This window comes from Bubalus bubalis, chromosome 19 (assembly GCF_019923935.1).
Source record: "Bubalus bubalis isolate 160015118507 breed Murrah chromosome 19, NDDB_SH_1, whole genome shotgun sequence".
Classification (NCBI taxonomy): Eukaryota; Metazoa; Chordata; class Mammalia; order Artiodactyla; family Bovidae; genus Bubalus; species Bubalus bubalis.
The window spans coordinates 29,253,551-29,277,177 of NC_059175.1; the positions used below are offsets into that span (position 1 = coordinate 29,253,551).

Consider the following 23,627-nt stretch of genomic DNA (forward strand, 5'->3'; position numbering starts at 1 on the left):
GTCTAAATTTTTTTAATATTTTAATTATACTTGTTTCTGAACATTATATTTCAATAAAATTCTTCATGACTTACATGTTTGTAAAGAGGTTACAATTGTACCTAGCAATAGAAAATGTTATAAGACACACACACACATACACAGCCTATTCATAAATTTAGAGGACTATGTTATGTGGAAAACACATAAACATCTTATTCCGTATCCACCTTTTTATATACAGCTACTTTATGAGTCAGTCTTTTGAAACTGATTGATTTAACCTGAATAAAAAGCAGATTCTTTCTACAGTCCACCATCTGCCATACAAATTGACATATGTGCAAATTATCTAGGAAGAAAATCTAATTCCTTGTTTTTATATGGCAACATAAACAGAAATTGCATATTTAGTAAATTTTATAATCTAATAATTAATAATAACCACCCAAAGACTATGCTCAGACTGGAAAAATGTTCTTTACTCTCTGCTTCTTTTACGTCTCAGGTAGCTACTTTTCTTATTAAGAGTAGAAGTTTGAGCCTAGCAATAGATTATGATTCTCCATTTCACTTTAATTTTAGTCATTTTTAACATTAGTAAGATGTGAAAACCTCTCATTAGCTGAGTTAAACATCTTAAGAATGCCATAAAAAGGAGATGATCTACTAATTGGAAGATAATCAGTGCAGAGCTGCTTTGCTAAAACCCATACAATTAATTTAATGCACATTTGTTGTTCAGTCACTAAATCATGTCTGACTCTTTGCATGCATATTAAATAAAATCACTTAGAAAATGACATCAATTGCTTATTTTATTTCAGCCAGATGTTGAGTGACAGTACACAGCATCAGTTACTGTTTCATGTTGAATTTGCCTCCCAATGTCACGGGCACCTTCCAACTCTCCGGAGGATTAAGTCTCAGACAAGGATTTCCTTTCAAAAGACTCCTTATTAGACACCAAGATAGTTTGCTCCATCCTTGGCTATGGGGATAGGAGGAAAGCAGGAAAAGCCTTTGAGAGTTCTTGGCCAATAGGAAAATATGAAAGTGAAATACAACCATATAACCAAGCCATCTTTATTGACCTCAGATGCTCCAGGGAATTTTCCCTCAGAGGTCTTCTCTGATGAAAACCTGAGATAATTTTTCCTCTAAATTCCCTTAAGGTGCAGTAGAGATTTCCTTTTCTGTTTGCAATGAAAGTATATACATACTGTAAAGAATTTCTGTGCTACAGTTATATTCTTAAAATGCTTGAAAAATCTGCATAATAATTATCATGAATTTTACTCATATAATGGTTATGAAATACATGGCTATTATATTTGGAATGGAGAGGATTATACTATACTTCAGCAGACTTGTGGTTTCATTCCAGCTTTGTCACCTACAAGTGTGTAACTTTGAAAAAAATTTCTTTTTTCAAGAAATTTAATTTTTCCAAGCTTTGTATTCCCTCCCTGTAATAACAATATCAGGTTTCAAGAATTTTATAAGGAACAACAAGATGATGTAATGCTGGTGATTTAGTCACTGAGGCATGTCTGACTCTTGCAACCCCACGGACTGTAGCCCACCAGACTCCTCTCTCCATGGGATTCTCCAGGCAAGAATACTGGAGTGGGTTGCTATTTCCTTCTCCAGAGGATTTTCCAGACCGGGGATTGAACCCAGGTCTCTTGCATCAAAGGCAGATTCTTTACCAACTTAGCTACAAGGGAAGTCTGAGATGATGTAATAGTATCTTGCAAAGAGTTAAATGTTCTGTTTATGCTAATCTCTTCCATTGTTCCTTTATATTAGTGTGTATATAAAATATATCTACCAATATTTATATATAGAAAATGTGTAAAATACAATTCCTTATATTGGGCAAAGAGATACAACAATGAAATATTTTTCTTGAAATGCTAATTCTAATAAAAAATCACTTTTAAAATCTTGAAATAATGTCCAATTAGTGCCTTTCTGTAAGTGTTAATGAATTCTTAGTACAAAAACTGGAGTTAATAGACATGCCAAATTTAAAAGTAATTTATTGATTTGTTTAACTTTTATTTTAAAATAATGCATCAACATTCAAAAAAATGTGAGGAAAATATCCATAATCTAAATCACTGTTAAACTTTAATTTATGAACCTACTTAATTCGGATTTTGTATTTTGTCACCTCTAATGAAACAAGAAAGAATTCAAAGGATTAACTGACCAGGGAACATGCCTAAATCAAGCTCTTAAAATGACCAGCCATCATTCTGTTTATGTTAGCAACAATTTAGTTATTCAGTTACTTTATATTTTATTGCTAAAAATAAAGTGTTTAAACTCTCTTGTAATGCAAAAGGTTTGATGCCAAAGGTGCAAATGTTTGTAAGCATTGTAAGCAGATCATAACACTACAAATAAGAGAAATAAATTTCCCCAACTGAAATAAATACATGTGACTATATATCTGATTTTTTTTAATGTCATTGCTAAAATTCATGGCTTTGGATTTATTTGGAAATATTACTATCAAGAGTACAAATATATATTCCAACAATTCAAGATCTTCTATCATGTGACTGGAATAGAAATGATTCACTATTTCCTGAAACTGAAAGTCACTCAGTTGTGTCTGACTCTTTGCAACCCCATGGACTATACAGTCCATGGAATTCTCCAGGCCAGAATACTGGAGTGGGTAGCCTATCCCTTCTCCAGAGGATCTTCCCAACCCAGGAATTGAACCAGGGTCTCCTGCATTGCAGATGTAGTCCTTATCAACTGAGCTATGAGGGAAATCCACAGTACTTTTAAAAATACAATGTTAATGTTACATAGCAAAGTTGATAGGTCACAGAATTAACAAAAGGACGGTGTTGGTAGGTCTCTATCTTCTTGTGAACTTTGGGGTTAATATTTACTTTGCACCACACCATGCTATAAGGGAAATGTTGCTATATATATATATATATTTTTTTTTTTTTAAAGAAGTATTTATTTTGGTTATCCCCATTTTGACATTACACCTACCATTGCTGGCATTCTTTACCACAGATCTCCTTAGAAATGGCATGTACAATATTCCTACTGAATAATTCAATGTGTGATGGGCTCATTGAGTTGAGGGTGGACTCACAGAGTTGAGTGGGCTTCCCAGGTGGCACAGTGGCAAAGAATTTGCCTGCTAGCGCAGGAAGCACAGGAGACACACATTCAATCCTTGGGTTAGGAATATCACCTGAAGTAGGAAATGGCAACCCACTCCAGTATTCTTGCCTGGAAAATACATGGACAGAGGAGCCCAGTGGGCTACAGTCCATGGGGTTGCAAAGAGTCAGCCATGACTGAGCACTCACATTGAAATGATCTCTACTTGTCTTCCTACTGACATTATCACTTAATATGATCTGTAACAAAAAGTCACTGTGTTTCATTCAACTAAGACGGGACCTCACCAAAAATGTTGTTTAAATGTTTGGGTTTGTAATAAATATATGAATCCACTAATTCTAGGGGACATATTTCAAAGAAAAAATAACTAAAATTAATACTTAAAAACTGAGTTAATTCTATTCCAATTACTATTCAGTATAAAGCTTCCCCAGAGAAGGCAATGGCACCCCATTCAAGTACTCTTGCCTGGAAAATCCCATGGATGGAGGAGCCTGGTAGGCTGCAGACCATGGAGTCACTAAGAGTCGGACACGACTGTGACAACCCACTCCAGTGTTCTTGCCTGGAGAATCCCAGGGACGGGGGAGCCTGGTGGGCTGCCACCTATGGGGTCGCACAGAGTCGGACACAGCTGAAGTGACTTAGCAGCAGCAGCAGTATAAAGCTTCCCAGGTCGCTCAGTGGTAAAGAATCCGCCTGCCAATACAGGAGCTACAGAAAACACAGGGTCGATCCTTGGGTCGTGAAGATCCCCTGGAGGAGAAAATGGCAATCTTCTCCAGTATTCTTGCTGGGGTAGTCGCATGGACAGAAAAGCGTGGCAGGCTATAGTCTATGGGGTTTCAAAGAGTTGGACGTGACTGAGCACTCAGGGAAAGCAATAAAGCTTGCACCCAAAGTCTGTTGATGGTCCTTCTTCAGCACTGTGAAATCGATGGAGAACAACTGTTTACTGCCCTAATTCTGTTTTTGTAAATACAGATAAAGTAAAATCATAATGTATTCAAGTGAATACAGTATATTTGGAATCGGTGACCTATTTTACTGACACTTGTTACGACTTCAGGCATATTATATTGTGTTATATTCCTTATCTTGGAGATTCTGCAACTTTTGGTCTGATTGGTATTGATATAATTGATATAAGTAATAAGTTTATTCAATAATCATGAAAGTAATTAAACACATTGATAGAAATTTGGTAACCTAGCTGATTCTCTACCTGGGTTTCTAGTTTACTACTTCGTTATCCCTCTTCTTTAATACCTTAAGAATACATGTGTGAATTTTTGAACCTCTAAATTCTGTGTATCAGATTTTGCTAAGATTTTACCTACTGAACATATTTATATTCGCTTTCAAAAGATGAATAGTTATTTCAGGTATTCAATGATGGAATATTTTGGCCTCCTAACTTAACAAAAATCTAATTCATGCGAAAGATGCTGAACTGGAAAAATTCTGTTACCATGTTGTGTTACTAAGTGGTTTAGTTTGAATTTGAATGTCCTGTGTCAGGATATCTTAGACACTCTAGAATAAATATTTCTCTTTTTGCCACATCCCTTCACTCTGTCCCTGATTCAATAACACTACAAACAGGGTGTCAAATCAAATGCTTACAAAGGATTTTAAGTAAACCTAGAGAAAATTCAAAATATAATTTTTCTATATGAAATTTCCCTGATAGTATAATAAAATTATCATATATATGTATATTTTCCTATAACTTGGCTCAGTACATTTTCCTCAAGAGATAATCAGTTTCAGTGATATCTCAATGAAGTGATGAATTAGATGAGTGAATACTTTGAATAATAAAAAATAATCTATAAGGAGCAATTTGTTAGTAAATCATTACTTGAAATGAAAACAAGATAAGCCCTAATTAAATCAGAGCTCACAGACAACTTATTTACTTTCAGTAGGATGCAGATAACATGTAAACTGGTAATATTTAGATGGTATGGTAAAGCACTGTCGTATACAGTTTCTTATTCATGTTATTGTTGATGTAGACTAAAATATGATAGAATCATTTTTAAAAGATGAAAAGAAAACAGCCACATAATAAAATAAATACAATGTATTGGGAATAGAAACGTTCTTGGATTTTTCACAAAAGCCTCTAATATTCTCTTTTCTTTCTTTATGCCTATTCTTTGCCTTATTTTAATTTGCTCTATTAAATAAGGGCTGAAATGTGAAATTTGAGCTGGTCAGTTAGTCTTTCTCCCTCAATATTTTGCCTGAAGTTGTAAATATAATTAAGTTTACAAAGTCACAATCAGTATCATATAGAGTGGTTAATAATGTGGTCCCTAGAGCCTGACTGCCTGGGTTAATAAAGTGGTTAATAATAATATGGTCCCCAGAGTCTGACTGCCTGGGTTATAAAAGTGGATTATTCCACTTACAAATTGGTAACCTTGAGCAAGTCACTATGTTTTCCACCTCAACATCATCTTAAGAATTGTATGATGATAAGACTAAACTAGTTTAGTATAATAATCAGTGCCTTGAACAATTTAGAGCTATACATGCTCTTTTTATCATATTAGTTTTCAAAGATAATGCTGTATTTGTATTTTATCACAGTCAATCTAATTTTCCAACTTGAATTTTTCCTCTTAGGATTGCAGTAGTGGGTCGGTGGGTGGTGGGAAGGATGAGACGGGATAAAAGACGATGGAGGTACTGGCATAAAACACTGTTCCTCCAGGTGCGATTCTTTCAACAACAGCCTCATAATCACATGGTTGCCATCTAAACACTTTCATACCACTGTGAAGGCTGTTTGGGTCTTGTAAATGCAATGTGTGCAGTGGAAATTCAATGATACTGGTCTCATAGAATAATAGAGAGGATCCCATCACCTGATTAGGTGGTGGGATCCACTCTCCTCCATAAAGAAAAGCATATATTGCATGAATCTTTCTAAAAATTTTATAACCCCCTGAGTTATTCTAATATCCTCTTTCTTTCATGGGCACACTCAGTTGTGAAGTTGTGTTCGATTCATGGCAACCCCATGGTCGGTAGCCCTCCAGGCACCTCTGTCCATGGGATTTCCCAGGCAAGACTACTGGAGTGGGTTGTCATTTCCTTCTCCAGGTGATCTTCCCAACACAGGGATCAAAGCCACATCTCCCACATTGGGAGGTGGATTCTCTACCAGTGAGCCACCAGGGAAGGACACCTCTTTTGCCATTTTATGAAAAACCTGATGTTCTTGTTGTTTTATACTTTACACCTTTATATGATTTTTGCTCTCATTTCACCTTTCTTAAACTTGTAATAGCTTTTAAATTGACTTCTGTATGCACTGTTTGGAGAAGGAAATGGCAACCCACTTCAGTATTCTTGCCTGGAAAATCCCATGGGCAAAGGATCCTGACAGGCTACAGTCCATGGGATCACAAAGAGTTAGACACAACTTAGTAACTGAATAGCAGCAACAACAATCCATTGTTAAGTCTGTCCACCACACTAGGATTTCTCAGTTCATCATTGTTGGCATTTGGGGCCAGATAATTCTATGCTGTGGGAGAACGTTCCTGCAAATTTAGGATGTTTAGCAGCTTCACTAGCTTCTGCCCACTAAAAACAAAAAGGTCTCCTTATGTTGCCACATGTCCCTTAGGCAGAAAAAATCATCCTCAGTTTAGAATGACTCTGCAACAATGCTTCCTGATAAGTCTTCTTAAAGTATAAATTTTGTCCTTTCAGATTGTATCATTCCCTGTTGAGAAACTTCAGTTTTTCAGTTCAGTTCAGTTCAGTTCAGTTCAGGAGCTCAGTCATGTCCGACTCTTTGCGACCCCATGAACTGCAGCACGCCAGGCCTCCCTGTCCATCACCGACTCCCGGAGTTCACCCAAGCCCGTGTCCATCAGGTCAATGATGCCATCCAACCATCTCATCCTCTGTTGTCCCCTTCTCCTCCTGCCCTCAATCTTTCCCGGTATCAGGATCTTTTCCAATGAGTCAGCTCTTCTCATGAGGTGGCCAAAGTACTGGAGTTTCCGCTTCAGCATCAGTCCTTCCAATGAACACCCAGGACTGATCTCCTTTAAAATGGACTGGTTGGATTTCCTTGCAGTCCATGGGACTCTCAGGAGTCTTCTCCAACACCATAGTTTAAAAGCATCAATTCTTCAGCGCTTAGCTTTCTTTACAGTCCAACTCTCACATCCATACATGACCGCTGGAAAAACCATAGCCTTGACTAGATGGACCTTTGTTGGCAAAGTAATGTCTCTGCTTTTTAATATGCTGCCTAGGTTGGTCATAACTTTCCTTCCAAGGAGTAAGCATCTTTTAATTTCATTGCCGCAATCTCTATCTGCAGTGATTTTGGAGCCCTGAAAAATAGTCAGCCACTGTTTCCACTGTTTCCCCATCTATCTGCCATGAAATGATGGGACTGGATGCCATGATCTTAGGTTTCTGAATATTTTCTGAATCAGTTTTTCATATTATACTAAAAAACGATTGTGATGTCTTCAGATCTGGCCATCGATATGTTTGCTGGTGTAGTCCTTATTTTCTTACATATCATTCTATATTTTAGACTGGCTAATTCATGAGTAACTCTTTTGATAGATAGGTAGACAATGAATTTTCTGGATTTGATGACTGTTCCTATAAGAGTTTTCTCTCAAATATCCTGTCCCACATCTGCAATCATCTATCCACATTTTCTTTTTCTGCTTAAAACATGGTATTGCTCAAATTCCTTTACTCAGTAACTCAATTTAAACTCCCGTTAGGATTGAGAGGGGCCTTTGCTTTATGGATAGGTAGATAGATAGACAGATAAATAGATTCTAAGGTTACTGTATTTTAAAACCACATTCTATCAACATGGAAATAGTCAAGTAGGTTAATGGAGCAAAATATGGTGCCAAGAAACAAACACCCATGGTGTAAAGACAGTATATAACAAAGGAGACAATTTTTCTGTCAGTGGGGATTAGGTTAGAAGTCAGATGCTGTCTCAAGAGAGAAACTTTTTAGAATGAAAGAAAATGTGAACTTCGTTCTGTGGACCAAAGGCAAAAAACCTTACTTAGATAAAAGATGTAAATATAAGTAAACATAAAATAACATAATCTCAAGAAATTTAGGACATATGAATAATCTCTGATTTAGAGAGTTTTTTAAACCAATACAGGAAATTTGTAGTTGTCAAAGTGAAAGAAGTAAAGTCACTCAGTCATGTCTGACTCTGTGTGACCCCATGAACTGTAGCCTACCAGGCTCCTCTGTCCATGGGATTTTCCAGGCAAGAACTGGAGTGGGTTGCCATTTCCTTACAATTTATTTTTCTACATAAAATGATAACTTTGTATGGCAAAGAGTAAATTATATGTAAATATTTAAACCAAATAAAGAATTGATATCCAGTCTTCAAAATACTACAATATTTTAAAATAAAGAAAAATAATAAGAATTTCATCAGAAAAGAGGTCTAATTAATTAATAAGTATGTGAACACCTTCTCAAATTCCCTACTCAATGAAATATAAAAATAACAGTAACAATGGGTAGCTTTTCTCACTATAGAAAGTGATGAGTATATTTTTACGTGTGTTTGGAAAACTTGTTTTGGGAAACATGGCCACCCAAAACGGATGTGTCTTGGTGGAGAATTCTGACAAAACATGGTCCCCTGGAGAAGGGAATGGCAAACCACTTCAGCATCCTTGCCTTGTAAACCCCATGAACAGTATGAAAATTCAAAAAGAATACACTGAAAGATGAAGTCCCCAGGTTGGTAGGTGCCCAATATGCTACTGGAGAAGAGTGGGGAAATAACTCCAGAAAGAAAGAAGAGACAGAGTCAAAATGAAAACAATGCCCAGTTGTGGATGGAACTGGTAATAGAAGTAAAGCCCGATGCTGTAAAGAACAATATTGCACAGGAACCTGGAATGTTAGGTCCATGAATCAAGGTAAATTAGAAGTGGTCAAACAGTAAATGGCAAGCATGAACATCGACATTTTAGGAATCAGTGAACTAAAATGGACTGGAATGAGCGAATTTAACTCAGATAACCATTATATCTACTACTGTGGGAAAGAATCCCTTAGAAGAAATGGAGTAGTCCTCAAAATCAACAAAAAAGTCTGAAATGCAATTCTTGGGTGCAATCTCAAAAATGACAGAATGATCTCTGTTCATTTCTAAGGCAAACCATTCAATATCACAGTAATCCAAGTCTATGCCCCAAACAGTAATACTGAAGAAGCTGAGGTTGAATGGGTCTATGAAGAACTACAAGATCTTTTAGAACTAACATCGAAAAACATGTGGTTTTCATTATAAGGGACTAGAAGGCAAAAGTAGGAAGTCAAGAGATACCTGAAGTAACAGGCAAATTTGGCCTTGGAGTACAGGGCAGGGCAAAGGCTAACAGAGTTTTGCCAAGAGAACACACTGGTCATAGCAAACACAAGAAAAGACTCTACACATGGACATCCCTAGATGGTCAATACCGAAATCAGATGGATTATATTCTTTGCAGCCAAAGATGGAGAAGCTCTATACAGTCAGCAAAAACAAGATCAGGAGCTGACTGTGGCTCAGATCATGAACTCCTTATTGCCAAACTCAGACTTAAATTGAAGAAAGTAGGGAAAACCACTAGAATATTCAGGTATGGCCTAAATCAAGTGACAAATAGATTCAAGGAATAGATCAAGGGATTAGATCTGATAGAGTGCCTGAAGAACTATGGACAGAGGTTTATGACATTGTATGGGAGGCAGTGATCAAGACCATCCCCAAGAAAATGAAATGCAAAAAGTGAAATGGTTGTCTGAGGAGATCTTACAAATGGCTGAGAAAAAAAGAGAAGCAAAAGACAAAGGCAAAAAGGAAAGATATACCCATTTGAATGCAGAGTTCCAAAGAATATCAAGGAGAGATAAGAAAGCCTTCCTCAGTGATCAGTGCAAAGAAATAGAGGAAAACAATAGAATGGGAAAGACTAGAGATCTCTTCAAGAAAATTAGAGATACCAAGGGAACATTTCATGCAAAGATGGGCACAATAAAGGGCAGAACTGATATGTACCTAACAGAAGCAGAAGGTATTAAGAGGTGGCAAGAATGAACAGAAGAACTATACAAAAAAATATCTTCATGATCCAGATAACCACAATAGTGTGATCACTCACCTAGAGCCAGACATCCTAGAATGCAAAGTCAAGTGGGCCTTGGGAAGCATCACTACGAACAAAGCTAGTGGAGGTGATGGAATACCAGTTGAGCTATTTCAAATCCTAAAAGATGATGCTGAGAAAGTGCTGCACTCAATATGCCAGCGAATTTGGAAATCTCAACAATGGCCACAGGACTGGAAAAGATCAGTTTTCATTCCAGTCCCAAAGAAAGGCAATGCCAAAGTATGTTCAAACTACCGCACAATTGCACACATGTCACATGCTAGCAAAGTAATGCTCAAAATTCTCCAAGCCAGGCTTCAACAGAATGTGAACTGTGAACTTCCAGAGGTTCAAGCTGGATTTAGAAAAGGCTGAAGAACCAAAAATCAAATTGCCAATATCTGTCGGATCATCAGAAAAGCAAAAGAATTCTAGATAAACATCTACTTCTGCTTTATTGATTATGCCAAAGCCTTTGTGTGGATCACAACAAGCTCTGAAAAATTCTTAAAGAAATGGTAATACCAGACCACCTGACCTGTCTCCTGAGAAATCTGTATGCAGGTCAAGAAGCAACAGTTAGAACTGGACATGGAACAACAGACTGGTTCCAAATAGGGTAAGGAGTACGTCCAGGCTGTATATCGTCACCCTGCTTATTTAACTTATATGCAAAGTACATCATGCAAAACCCCAGGCTGGATGAAGAACAAGCTGGAATCAAGATTGCCAGGAGAAATATTAATATATTCAGATATGCAGATGCTGCTGCTGCTAAGTCACTTCAGTCATGTCTGACTCTGTGCAACCCCATAGACGGCAGCCCACCAGGCTCTCCCTGTCCCTGAGATTCTCCAGGCAAGAACACTAGAGTGGGTTGCCATTTCCTTCTCCAATATGTGAAAGTGAAAAGTGAAAGTGAAGTCGCTCAGTCGTGTCTGACTCTTTGCGACCCCATGGACTGCAGCCTACCAGTCTCCTCCGTCCATGGGATTTTCCAGGCAAGAGTACTGGAGTGGGTTGTCACTGCCTTCTCCGGATATGCAGATGACAGCACCCTTATGGTACAAAGTGAAGAAGAACTGAAGAACCTCTTGATGAAGATGAAAGAGGAGAGTAAAAATGCTGGTTTAAAATGCAATGAGGATCATGGCATCCAGTCCCATCACTTCATGGCAAATAGATGGGGAAACAATGGAAATGGTGAGAAATTTTATTTTCTTGGGCTTCACAATCACTGCAGATGGTGAGTGCAGCCATGAAATTAAAAGACCCTCCTTGGAAGAAAAGCTATGACCAACCTAGACAGCATATTAAAAAGCAGAGACATTACTTTGCCGACAAAGGGCCATCTCATCAAAGCTATTGTTTGTCCAGCAGTCATGTATGGATGTGAGAGTTGGAATATAAAGAAAGCTGAGTGCTGAATAATTGATGCTTTTGAACTGTGTTGTTGAAGAAGATTCTTGAGCGTCCCTTAGACTGCAAGGAGATCCAACCAGTCAATCGTAAGGGAAATCACCCTTAAAGATTTATTGGAAGGACTGATAACAAAGCTGAAACTCCAATATTTTGGCCACCTGATGCTAAAAATCTCACTCACTGGAAAAGACCCTGATGCTTGGAAAGATTGAAGGCAGGAGGAGAAGAGGACGACAGAGGATGAGTTGGTTGAATGGCATCACTGACTCAATGGACATGAATTTGAGCAAGCTCCAGGAGTTGGTGATGGACAGGGAAGCCTGGTGTGCTGCAGTCAATGGGGTCTTAAAGAGTTGGATATGACTGAGCAACTGAACTGACTCACAGTATTTTTCAGTCTGGCAGTATATTTTAAAATCAATTGAAAACTTTGCTTTTTGACCCAATAAACACTTTTCTGGGAATCTGATTGATCAAAATAAGGGTTATATGTATTAGATTGTTTATTATAGAATAATTTGTCATGGAAAAAACTAGGAAACAGTAGAAAATGGGTGAATTAGCTATGTGGCATCACTAGACTTTTGGAGGGGTATTTCTGTGAGAAAAGCAATATACAGAAAAAATGTATATAATATAATTCATTTTTGAAGGATTAAAAAGCCGCAATCTCAGAATGTGTGTGTTGTGTGTGTGTGTCTTTTGCATGTATTTATGTTAACATGGAAAAAGGTACAGAGAAAACCATGCCTGGTTTAAGAAGTAGAAATGGAGAGAAAGGGAGAAAGGGATGGATAAAACAAGAGTTGAAAAGTTTTCCATGATTCAAAGGAATCATGAAGCATGTATAATAGACATTTATTTCAACTCATTTAAAAGGGAATATGTATGTCTGTTGTGTGTGCCTTAGGAGATAACTGAAAATGAACATAACACACATTCTTGTATAAAATAGTTTGGCAGCTATCTAGTTGCATTATTTAGGGAAACTGGTTTAAACTTTACTCTCTAGCTCCTCATGCCGCTTCTCCTAAAAAACCAACATGAACAGAAAGCGCAACCTCCATTGGACACCTTTTTGAACTTTTTAATTATTTCCATTATATCTAATTACCTCAAGATGCCTAAACAACATAAAGGAAGAAATTTTTGTTCTAGTTTTAACTAATTATAGTCAAAATTTATTTATTCACTCCTTTTCACAGTAATAAAAAATGTTGAGTATCTCTACTGAATTATGCTATTTAGACTCTAATCTATGAGAAAATATAAGTCCATGAGATGATCATCATATACAGGGTAGAAGTCACCATGACAGGTGAATACCTGCAGTTCTCTAGGAGCTCTAAAGAGATTTAAATCCAGTAAGAAATTAGTCAAGCTTGTTTTCTTTCTATCCATTCTTTGAATGGATCACAGGATAAAAGACCTTTGTTTATTTTGTAGTTTGGTTTGTAATGTATCCAATTTTAGTATTATCAGTATGAAACTGAGTCAAATTTCAAGAATTTAAGTATTTTAAATAATAGGCACATTCAAGATTTTTATAGAGCATGTTGCTCTGTTAATTAAATATTCCATTTCTTGTTTATGAAACATCTAGAATTGGGGAACCCTAAGTGTATTCCTGAGAGTATGAGCTCTGTTCATTCCCCAAAATGCAAACTTGTGCATGAGTTCATTATACAATTTGCCATGTATAATATCATAAATAATTTTCTTTCTTTAAAATTAAATTTCATTTTATACTGACAGAGACAAGGGGTAGCTTAAAATGGCAACATGATCTATTGTATAAAAAAATAAAATGAATTTCACTTTAAGAACCTTAACTCTTTCAACTAAATGAGACTGGTTATATTTTATTTGTCTGCAGACTCAACCAGTTCCAAAGTTTATGAGGTTGGATTTTTCAAACTTATCATGTTCTGTTTTAATCTATAAACTTAACTTTAGAAAGCTGTATTAAAACAATAAACAAAATATCTGTACATATATTTAATATTAATACATTATTTTAAAATTTATGATTATTTAATAGTTAGTTTGACAGACTCAAGTTAATTTGACAGACACTGTATGTACATGTGGTTTATGATCTGGGAGTTGTAAAAGGACCTACTTTAGGAAGGACTCTGCACTTGGATTCATGCTCTGCTGCAGCCATCTTGAAATTCATAATAGCGTTATCTTTGAATTTATGTTCACAAGCAAAGTCCACTGGGACATGGAACCATGAATATGAGCATTGGCACTGCAAGGTAGCAGCTGTGCATATACAGGTTCAAGCCTACAGGCACAGCAGGAAGTACAGAAGCCAAGCAGTTGGCCTGGCAGCAAGGCACAGATATGCACGCCTCAGCAGTCTTGGATGCTTTGTGTCTCTAATGTGGACAGGCCTGAACTGGGTCCAGGTTAGCAGTGGCAAAGGCAGCAACAGAAGCAGCAGTAGTAACACTAGGCAGCAGAGACACACAGGAGGACTTCCCCTGCCAGCCAGGAGAAGACCATGGTAAGATTCACCTATCAGGCCCAAGAACCCATCTCCAAAGTATCTACATAAATATTAAATCTCTTAAGTTCCAAGACAGACCCTGTGGAGCTCAAACAGTAAACTTTGTCAATAAATTATTACATGATAAAAGAATTCATATAGCCATTTCAATAAAAATTATCAGGTAGTTATTAGAATTCTTGATTTTAAAATCTCCAGATTTAACAACTCCTGCGACATTGAGATGCAAATATGCACCAGCCTAGCAATAAGAAATTTAAAGATCATCACTTACAGTGGAAAACAACACTATTTTCATATGAAGTTTTAAATGAGCCAGTTATTATCAAGGAAGACAATTTTTAAATTAAATTTTCCTTGTAATTGAAAATACAGGAAGATAAAACATAATCAGGCATTATGGGTTATATACAAATCAGGAAGATATTTTTGGCTTCTTGCATTGATCATTCTTTAATTAAAAGTTACAGGAAATGTCAGAGGAAACATTAAAATATCATTGCATACATTTACATTTAACATTAAGTTCAATAGAAAAACAGTGTAATGGTTCTTTGTTGTGATAGAATTGTTCTGTATCTTGACAGTGTTAATGAATATAGGAACCGATACATGTAATAAAACTGAATAAAACTAATTTGTGTATACAAAGGAGTACACGTTTAGTGAAATATAAATGATATTAATGGATTATATTCATGTCAGTTTCTTGTTGTAACATTGCTCTATAGTTTGCAGGATTTCACCTTTGAGAAGAACTGATGAATCGTACATATTTCTCTATTATTTCTTAACAATGTCCATATTCATTTACAGTTATCTTAAAAACTGTAATTTAAAAATAAGACAGTTTCTTGAATATGATTTTTATGGAGTTAAATCATTTATTAGAAATTATTCCATGAGAATCATCAGCTCCAGAAGTACTAAAATTTATGTATTAAAATAATTTATCAAACATTCATCCTAATGTTGTCCCCAGGCTATAAAATACTCCAGTTCCAGTAAAGGTTGCATCAACAGAAAGCTCTTCCCCCAAATTAAAAATGTATCAGAAATTATTTGTGATCTTGCATTAGCCAAAAGGAACTGATGTAACTTTCAGTTTTATCATTGAAGATGAAATTATTAATCATATAAATTTTTATGACATAAAGAATGAATATGTCAGAAAACTAAGCCATAAAAATTGTATGATCATTCAAGATATCACAATAGTATAGTATTACTTGTATTATATATAATTATGATACCAGAATTTAACTTTTTGAAATGTATAAGTTTATGTTGTTACTCAACTAGCACTATTATCCCAAGTTTTATAATGAATTAAATATTTTAAGGAAAATTCTTTATATATTATCTTCAACAATACTTTCCCCCCCTACATTTTAAACTAAAAGGCCTCAAATTTTTATTTTACCCTGAGTCTCATAAATAAGGTAAATCCTGGACTAGGCAGTTTGATACATTGATCAAAAAAGTTCTCTAAGTTTTATCAGACAATATATAAGATATATTGAATAACTTATTTTTGTAGAATTGAGTTTAAGATAGAGTTTTGAAATGACATCAGAAATTGCATCTAATAACTAATCTCAGAAGTCAGCGTTTTTGTTTTTTTTCGGTGTCCTCCAAGATATTATTTTGCTTATTTTATTTTATTATTCTACAGAAAGCCAGTAAGATTCATCCATCATCAACTTTGACATTTGAATTTCAATATACGTTACTCAGAGAAGGCTTCAAGGAAGTCTTTTCACTTATCAGATCTGTATTTCCAAATTATGTTAATTTTTCATTTAAGGTATTGAGGTATTCATTGAAGTCTATACAAATATATCATTTGGACTTTCAAAATTTTAATATGATAGCTTTGATAAAAATTCCTATACTTAGGCCTATGTGCTTCATATCAATCAGCAGCATTTCTCAATTTGCAAATAATAATATATTACTAGAGAATGACACAGATTTCCTGGAAATTTTAAAATGAGCTTATCAACATTCATTCACACCACTGTCCCAAAAGGAATTTTTAGTTTTAAAAACATATAAAACTGACCAGGATTGCGTATTTTAACATAGACTATTTCTATTTAATTATATTTAGCAAGTTTTGAAAAACATCCGGTCTTTTGATTAACTATTGGGGCGAAGTATCTGTGTAAATGCTCTATTACAAGAATGTTATAATGCTTCTGTGTATCGGTCATACTTATTTTTATTCTGCTATCCTAATGGTTCACTCTATTTCCTTTTTCTCTTCTGTTGCAGAATGATTCTTGGGGAAAGCAGTATTCCTACGCGCTCTTCAAAGCGATGAGTCACATGCTGTGCATCGGCTATGGAGCCCAAGCCCCAGTGAGCATGTCTGACCTGTGGATCACCATGCTGAGCATGATCGTCGGGGCCACCTGCTACGCCATGTTTGTCGGCCACGCCACGGCTCTAATCCAGTCTTTGGATTCCTCAAGGCGGCAATATCAAGAGAAGGTAATTGGTTTTATCTCTAATATATTCAACCAGCTAGTTTGTCAATTTAATTAATAGTATTCAGATAAATAAACTATGCCCAGTAACGAAACTATAATGAGCTGAAATGTTCGAAGGAGGAAACCACAATGTTTCCATATTTTGAAGTTTTTTCAAGATGGTCCTCATAGCTTTTGTTTCCAGTTTCTCTCTTAAATACATATTTTCTTTAAAAAAATCTGATTTTCATTCACAAAAAAATAGCTCCATGTTTCAAATGTATGAAGCTGATTTGAGGTGTTGTCATGGTTTGTGTTCTGTAATTTTTAAACAGTTACGATAATATAAAGACTTCTCGTACATGTTAGAAAAATGTGAGCTGATTAAATGCAGAGAGACGGCCATTGTACATGTCTCTTTTTGCCTCTTTGCATATTGCAATCATAATTTATATTAAGTCCATATGCATAGCTGAACATATGTTGTCCTTATATCTAGATAAGTCACCACACACCCTCCAGTCTTTAAAATGCATACTAACAGCTGCTATCATGCATTCTTATGCACAGTGTGTTAATTGAAATGATTGCTGTGCTAAACTTTTCTCAAAAGAGAGAAAGTAGATTTGTGCACTGATTTATTCATTGGATTTTGTTTTAATATGCTGAATTATTTGGTTGGTACTAGACCTTGGATAATCAGACAATACTTATATTCTTCACAAACATCATTAACTTTCTGACAGATAAGAATGTTTTATAATTGAAGGAAGAATTTCTAGTGTGGGAGCTCTGTTGAATATGATAGAATATATAATATATATGCACCTTGCTAAAAAGCATATCTGAAAGTAATGGTTCAAACAATTCTAGAATATGTCTCCTGATGAGTAATAACAGCTTGGACTCATAAATTCTTCACCAAACAGGCAAAGATCATTTCATTTGTGACTTTATTGACAGAGGTTTTCAACACATTATGTTTGCTGTAATTCATCATCAAATTCTTGATCTTAGGAGGGTTTGGTAGAGGATAAAGGATACTGGAATAAGTTTTTGTTACTTTCTGACATTTGAAACAATTTAGTCAGGAACAGCTGGTCATTTAGGTGAGCGGCATTGAGTCCCTCTCCTGCATCTCCCTAAGAGAGGCCCGAGAACCTGGCAGCCATCACCAGCCTCTTTCTGCTGAGGGCTCTGTGCTCTGCCAGAAGCTGCTCTTGGATGAGACCCAAGATGTCAGGCTAGCCCTGCTGCATCACTCAGATCTGGTCCACAGAGAAGCCCTCAGGCATCCATCTCATAGCCCATCTCTCAGCACTACTGCGTCCTCCACCAAAGCAACGAAGAGCCTGTGTCTAACCTTCAGATTCTTGGCAGAGTCACACCCCAGTGTCCACAGGCTATTTGCATGTTCTCATATGTGAACTGGACTCCAGACTCATGTCTCTTAACTGTGTGAACTTATTTCAAAGATCTCCAAGCGACTTTCTTGTTGTACCCCTGAAAGGTCAAGGGTTAGAAGGTAGCCCTCCCACAGCCCTATCCCAAAGCAGGCTGGACTCACATACGAGCAGTCATTCCCTTCAAAGAGGTCTGCTCACTATTGTTGTCAGGAAAGTTCTGTTTCTGCTCTCTGACCCCTGTAAACCTTCAGTGAGATTGACACCTTTAGAAGTCTTCTTCATTGGATCCACATTTACAATTGTAAACCTGTATAGGAGGGAGCCTCTTACATAACCAGCATTCTGATATCTCAGGTTAGCAGCTTAGTAAACATGAGGAAGGAAGAGTAAATCCTAATCTAGTAGATTTTTAGACCTTTTATTTTAAAATCTCAGTTCTTCTCAAAACTTACTCCACAGATAATATAAATAAATCATAAACATACACATTTATATATATATATATACACACACACACACACACACATGAGTATATTTTTTTAATTTATTTATTTTTAATTGAAGGATAGTTACAATATTGTGTTGGTTCCTGTCATACATCACCATGGATAAGCCATAAGTATACATATGTCTCCTCCCTCTTGAGCTTCCCACCCTATCCCATACCTCTAGGTTGTCACAGAGCTGGTTCATTGTTGAATTACCTATTTAATTGTTTCCTGGTCAGATAAGTTTGTACATCTTGATTGAAGCAATGAACTGAAAAGATTTTTGCTATTAATGTGTGTGCTCTGAACATTTAACATTTTGTCTGCCCTCTGCCAAACCCCCTTGTGTTTTAAGTGATTGATGAACACTTGGGAAATGCCTTATCTGGATATACTCCCCACAGTGAGCATTCCATTTTCTTAAGTTGACCTTGGGTAGGTACTACCTTTTCTAGATATATCCACAGTTCATCTAGTCTTTTTAAATGAAAAAGCTTTAGATCACTCTGTATCTTTATACTGTTGTGTCTCAGTTCTTACACTTCAGCACCCCTGGGAAGCCTACTATTATTTCGAAACTTGTCACTCTCTTTCCCGTCAAATAATTCTAGTAAAAGCAGCATTTAGGTGTGCAATTTCCTTTGTAATAAGCAAGAATTTTAACACAAAGCACATTATGAATTTAGAATAAGAAATTGTCAACTCACCTTGGTGTACCTGACGTACATGAATGATTTTTAGTGTGAAATTTGAACATGACAAATATTTAATTGTATGAGGAAATTATCAAATTGAAATAACTATATACTGAATAGCTTCTGAATCCAAGAAGCGAAGTGTATATTAATCTAAGGCGGGTTCAGCAATGAATGACTTGTTTAAATAAACTGTGCTCTCTAATGATAGAGCATGAGGCAGTAAGCCAGTGCTGCTCTGGGCTTCAGATATTGTGTATGTTGCCTAAAATTGTAAAAAACTACTGATTCTTAGTTTAATAATGATAATAAATTTAACATTATAAATTTATCCAAATGGACAGAATTTTATCATATCAGCACGTGTTTATGATCCCTTTGGAATAAGAAGGTATAGTTTAACATAAGTAGTCTCTCAACCGTGAAGGTGAATTATGTAATCCTGAATGAAATCATGCAGTTGTGCAATTTTATGTAATCATATCAAAAATATTATATTCTAAACCTAGTCAGTTCAGGCAAGTGGGTTTTTTTTTTTTTTGGTTTTAATGAATAATCCATAGATTCTTATTCTTTTCTTGTAATGAAAGACTGTAATCAGGGCTGTCACATAAGCTTCTTATTCCATAGAAATATGTTTAATCAATCTAGTCTCCCAAATTTGTAAAAGGTAATGTTATGAACAAAGACAAAAGACTAGGCACTAAGACCTGCTCTCATTTTTTAACTAGTCAAATCCCATTTATAGTGAAGCAAATTTCAGGTCATTTAAAATGAACTGATTATGGGTAATATGCCCTTCAAAAATAATTTGTTGGAAAAAGAATGGTGCCAAATCAACTTTTAAACTCATGGATCTCATTGCCAAATCCCTCTTCCAACAAGAAAATTATTTTTCTCAGAACAAATCAAATGATTCTGATCTGCCCCCATACCTTTCATCCTACTCCTGACATACTTTTACCCCTTTTCCTGTTTACACAGGTTCTACCCTTCCCTTTGGAAGACTGTGACACCTTCCCTGATTATCCTAATCTATAATAATCTGTTTATTGTGTATATTCTATCTGTTCCAGAGGAATATAATACTCTAATAGGAAGATCTATGTCTTTGTTATTGTGTATTTCCTCCCCCATACACAGAAACCTCAGTGCTGTGCTGCTCAGAGGGGACAGTAAGGATTAAGAATACTTATAGTTGTCCAACTGTGTTTTCTAGCAAATAAATGGGAGTAAGAGTTTATCCTTCGAAATTTTTGAACTCTGTCACTTGAATATACATGAGAGCATCTTTTTCAAAATGTTGATCCCGTTGTTTATTTATATGTGTGTAAACATATTGCTTCAGCTGTTACAGCAAATTCTTATGTATGTATGTATGCATTTGGCTTACATACAGGTCATGTTTTGGAAACTAAATTTTCAATATGCTTTCCCTTCTGCAATTCTGAGATTGGTTTCCTGTAAGTGAAAGATACATTATCAAAATATCTTTCACTGGGTTGAAGCCATTTCTTGATTCCCGGATTGATCAGTAGGGTACTCTGCTTTAAGCCATGATGAAACCCTTTGTTTCAGAAAGAAGGATGGGAGAGATTGTCAGGACTGTCATGTGATTCTGAGTCTTCAATTTCGAAAAAGCATTCTATGACTAGAGTAATGGCAGATCAAAGGGGAAAAAAAAATTGGAGTAATGGCCATTGGCCATGATGGTTTATAAATAATACTTAATATTTAATGATACTTTAATATTCCATTAAAAAGAAAAAAGTTGCCTCTTATTTTGCACCCCATCTTCATTATGTAAAGAAATTAGTCAGTTGAGCTTCTAATTTGGTTTGCTGGTTGTGTAAACTTGTGATAGTGTTTGTTGTGATAGCATTTGTCTTCAGAAGAACAAAAGGTCTTAGAAGTTTTAATGATCTTGAAAATCATACTGACCCAGTATTTAAAGGAAAACTGACTTGATGCCCTCATTTTTATTGGAAGCATTCTTAGTGGGAAGAGGTAGCTCTAAAATTCATGTGTATTCAGCAAAATATTTCATATGATTTTCTTCATTATTTGTAAATGTATGTCTTCCTCCACTACAAATGAGAATGCTATGAGCAGAACTCCCACATGGTTCCTTAATTGGTTGGAAAAGTTTCCAAGTCAGCTATTCTATATACTTTTGCTTCCCAGGAGCTGAATTTATTGTACTCAGATATATTAAAGTGGTAGTACTGCCAAACATTCTCAGGCCAGGACAGTCCTCGGACTGGGAATATTTGTGAGATTTTCTCATAGAAAAGTAACCCTGCCACAGCCCTTGGGTTAGCTTCATGTTGCCGCTTCAGCTGCTAACAAATTGGGCTCCTGGCAAATAATACTTTACGTGTTCCACTGGGAGAAATATTTTTACATTAACTGTAAGTACTGTTTTAAAGATAGGTCAGAGCCAAAGAATATTCAAACTACCGTACAATTGCACTCATTTCACATGCTAGCAAAGTAGTGCTCAAAATCCTTCAAGCTAAGCTTCATAAGTATGTGAACTGAAAATTCACAGATGTACAGGCTGAATTTAGAAATGGCAGAGGAACCAAAGATCAAATTGCCAACATTCATTGGATCACAGACAAAGCAAAGGAATTCCCAAAAAGCATCTATGTCTGCTTCACTGATTACACTAAAGACTTTGACTGTGTGGATCACAACAAACTGGAAAATTCTCAAAGAGATGGGAATACAAAACCACTTTATCTCCTGAGAAACCTGTACGCAGGTCAAGAAGCAACAGTTAGAACTGGACATGGAACAAAGGAGTCGTTCAAAATTGGGAAAGTATTGCATCAAGGCTATATATTGTCATCCTATTTATTTAACTTATATGCAGATTACATTATACAAAATTCTAAGCTGGATGAATCACAAGCTGGAATCAAGATTGCTGGGAGAAATATCAACAACCTCAGACATGCAGATGATACCATTCTAATGTCAGAAAGCAAAAAGGAACTAAAGAACCTCTTGATGAGGGTGAAAGAGGAGAGTGGTAAACCTGGTTTAAAACTCAATATTCAAAAAACTTAAGATTATGGCATCTAGTCTCATAACAGCATGACAAATATAAGTGGAAAAAATAGAAGCAATGACAAATTTTATTTTCCTGGGCTCCAAAATTACTGCAGACGGTGACTGCAGCCATGAAATGAAACAATGCTTGTTTACTCCTTGGAAGGAAAGATATGACAGACCCAGACAACATGTTCAAAAGCACAGACATCACTTTGCCAACAAAGGTATGTACCATCAAAACCATGGTTTTTCCATGTACAGATATGAGAGTTGGACCATAAAGAAAGCTGAGCACTGAGGATTGAGGCTTTTGAACAATGGTGCTGGAGAAGACTCTTGAGAGTCCCTTGGACTGCAAGGACATCAAACCAGTCAATCCTAAAGGAAATCAGCCTTGAATATTCATTGGAAGGACTGATGCTAAAGTTGAAGCTCCAATACTTTGGCTATCTCATGTGAAGAGCCAGCTCTTTGGAAAAGACATTGGTGCTGAGAAAGATTGAGGGCAGGAGGAAGTAGGGGCGACAGAGGATGAGATGGTTGGATGGCATTATTGACTCAGTGGACATGAGTATGAGCAAATATCTGAAGATAGTAAAGGACGGTGAAGCCTGATGTGCTGCAGTCCATGGAGACATCATTTAGCAACTGAGCAAAATCAATGAGAAAGAGAGTTTGAGGCTATTAATTTAACCAAGAAGAAAAATAGAATTTTGCCAGTTGTAAATTTTTATTCTACCACTGATTTTCAATCTTTGTATTTTAATATATCCCACTGGTACCTCTTTCATTCAGTGATAATTTCTGTATGAAACTCCATATTAAATGCTGAAATTTCCTGCATCTTTGTTGTTAATAAGGACTGTAAAATTGCTAAAGATTTGTCCTTACCAATCCTTCATTTAGTTCTTTGCAGGTAACATTTACCATTGGCAGTATATCTGACAGTTTCTTGTAATGGCTGTAAAATAGAGTTGCATTTTCTATCATTTTCTTTTATTGATTGATGTATGGATATTATCTTTTAGAAATGTGTGAATTTTCATTTGAATGTCTTCCTTTAAGTTTTTTTTTAATTAAAAAAATTTGGGGGGTATAATTAATTTACAGTGCTATGTTAGTTTCAGGTGTACAGCAATTCTTTTGCCTTATAGGTCACTGCAGAGTTTTGAGTAGAGTTCCCTGTGCTATACAGTAGGTCCTTCCTTATTAGTTATCTCTTTATGTATAGTAGTATGTATGGGTCCA

General features: G+C 35.9%; 1 protein-coding gene across 1 annotated transcript in view; it reads left to right on the forward strand.

The window, feature by feature from the left end:
- Positions 1-23,627, forward strand: part of HCN1 (hyperpolarization activated cyclic nucleotide gated potassium channel 1) — a 435,721-nt gene that overhangs the window by 295,605 nt on the left and 116,489 nt on the right. The window contains exon 4 of the mRNA XM_006067715.4: positions 16,534-16,752. Coding sequence (XP_006067777.1) covers positions 16,534-16,752 — 219 coding nt within the window. The remainder of the gene's footprint in view (positions 1-16,533; positions 16,753-23,627) is intronic.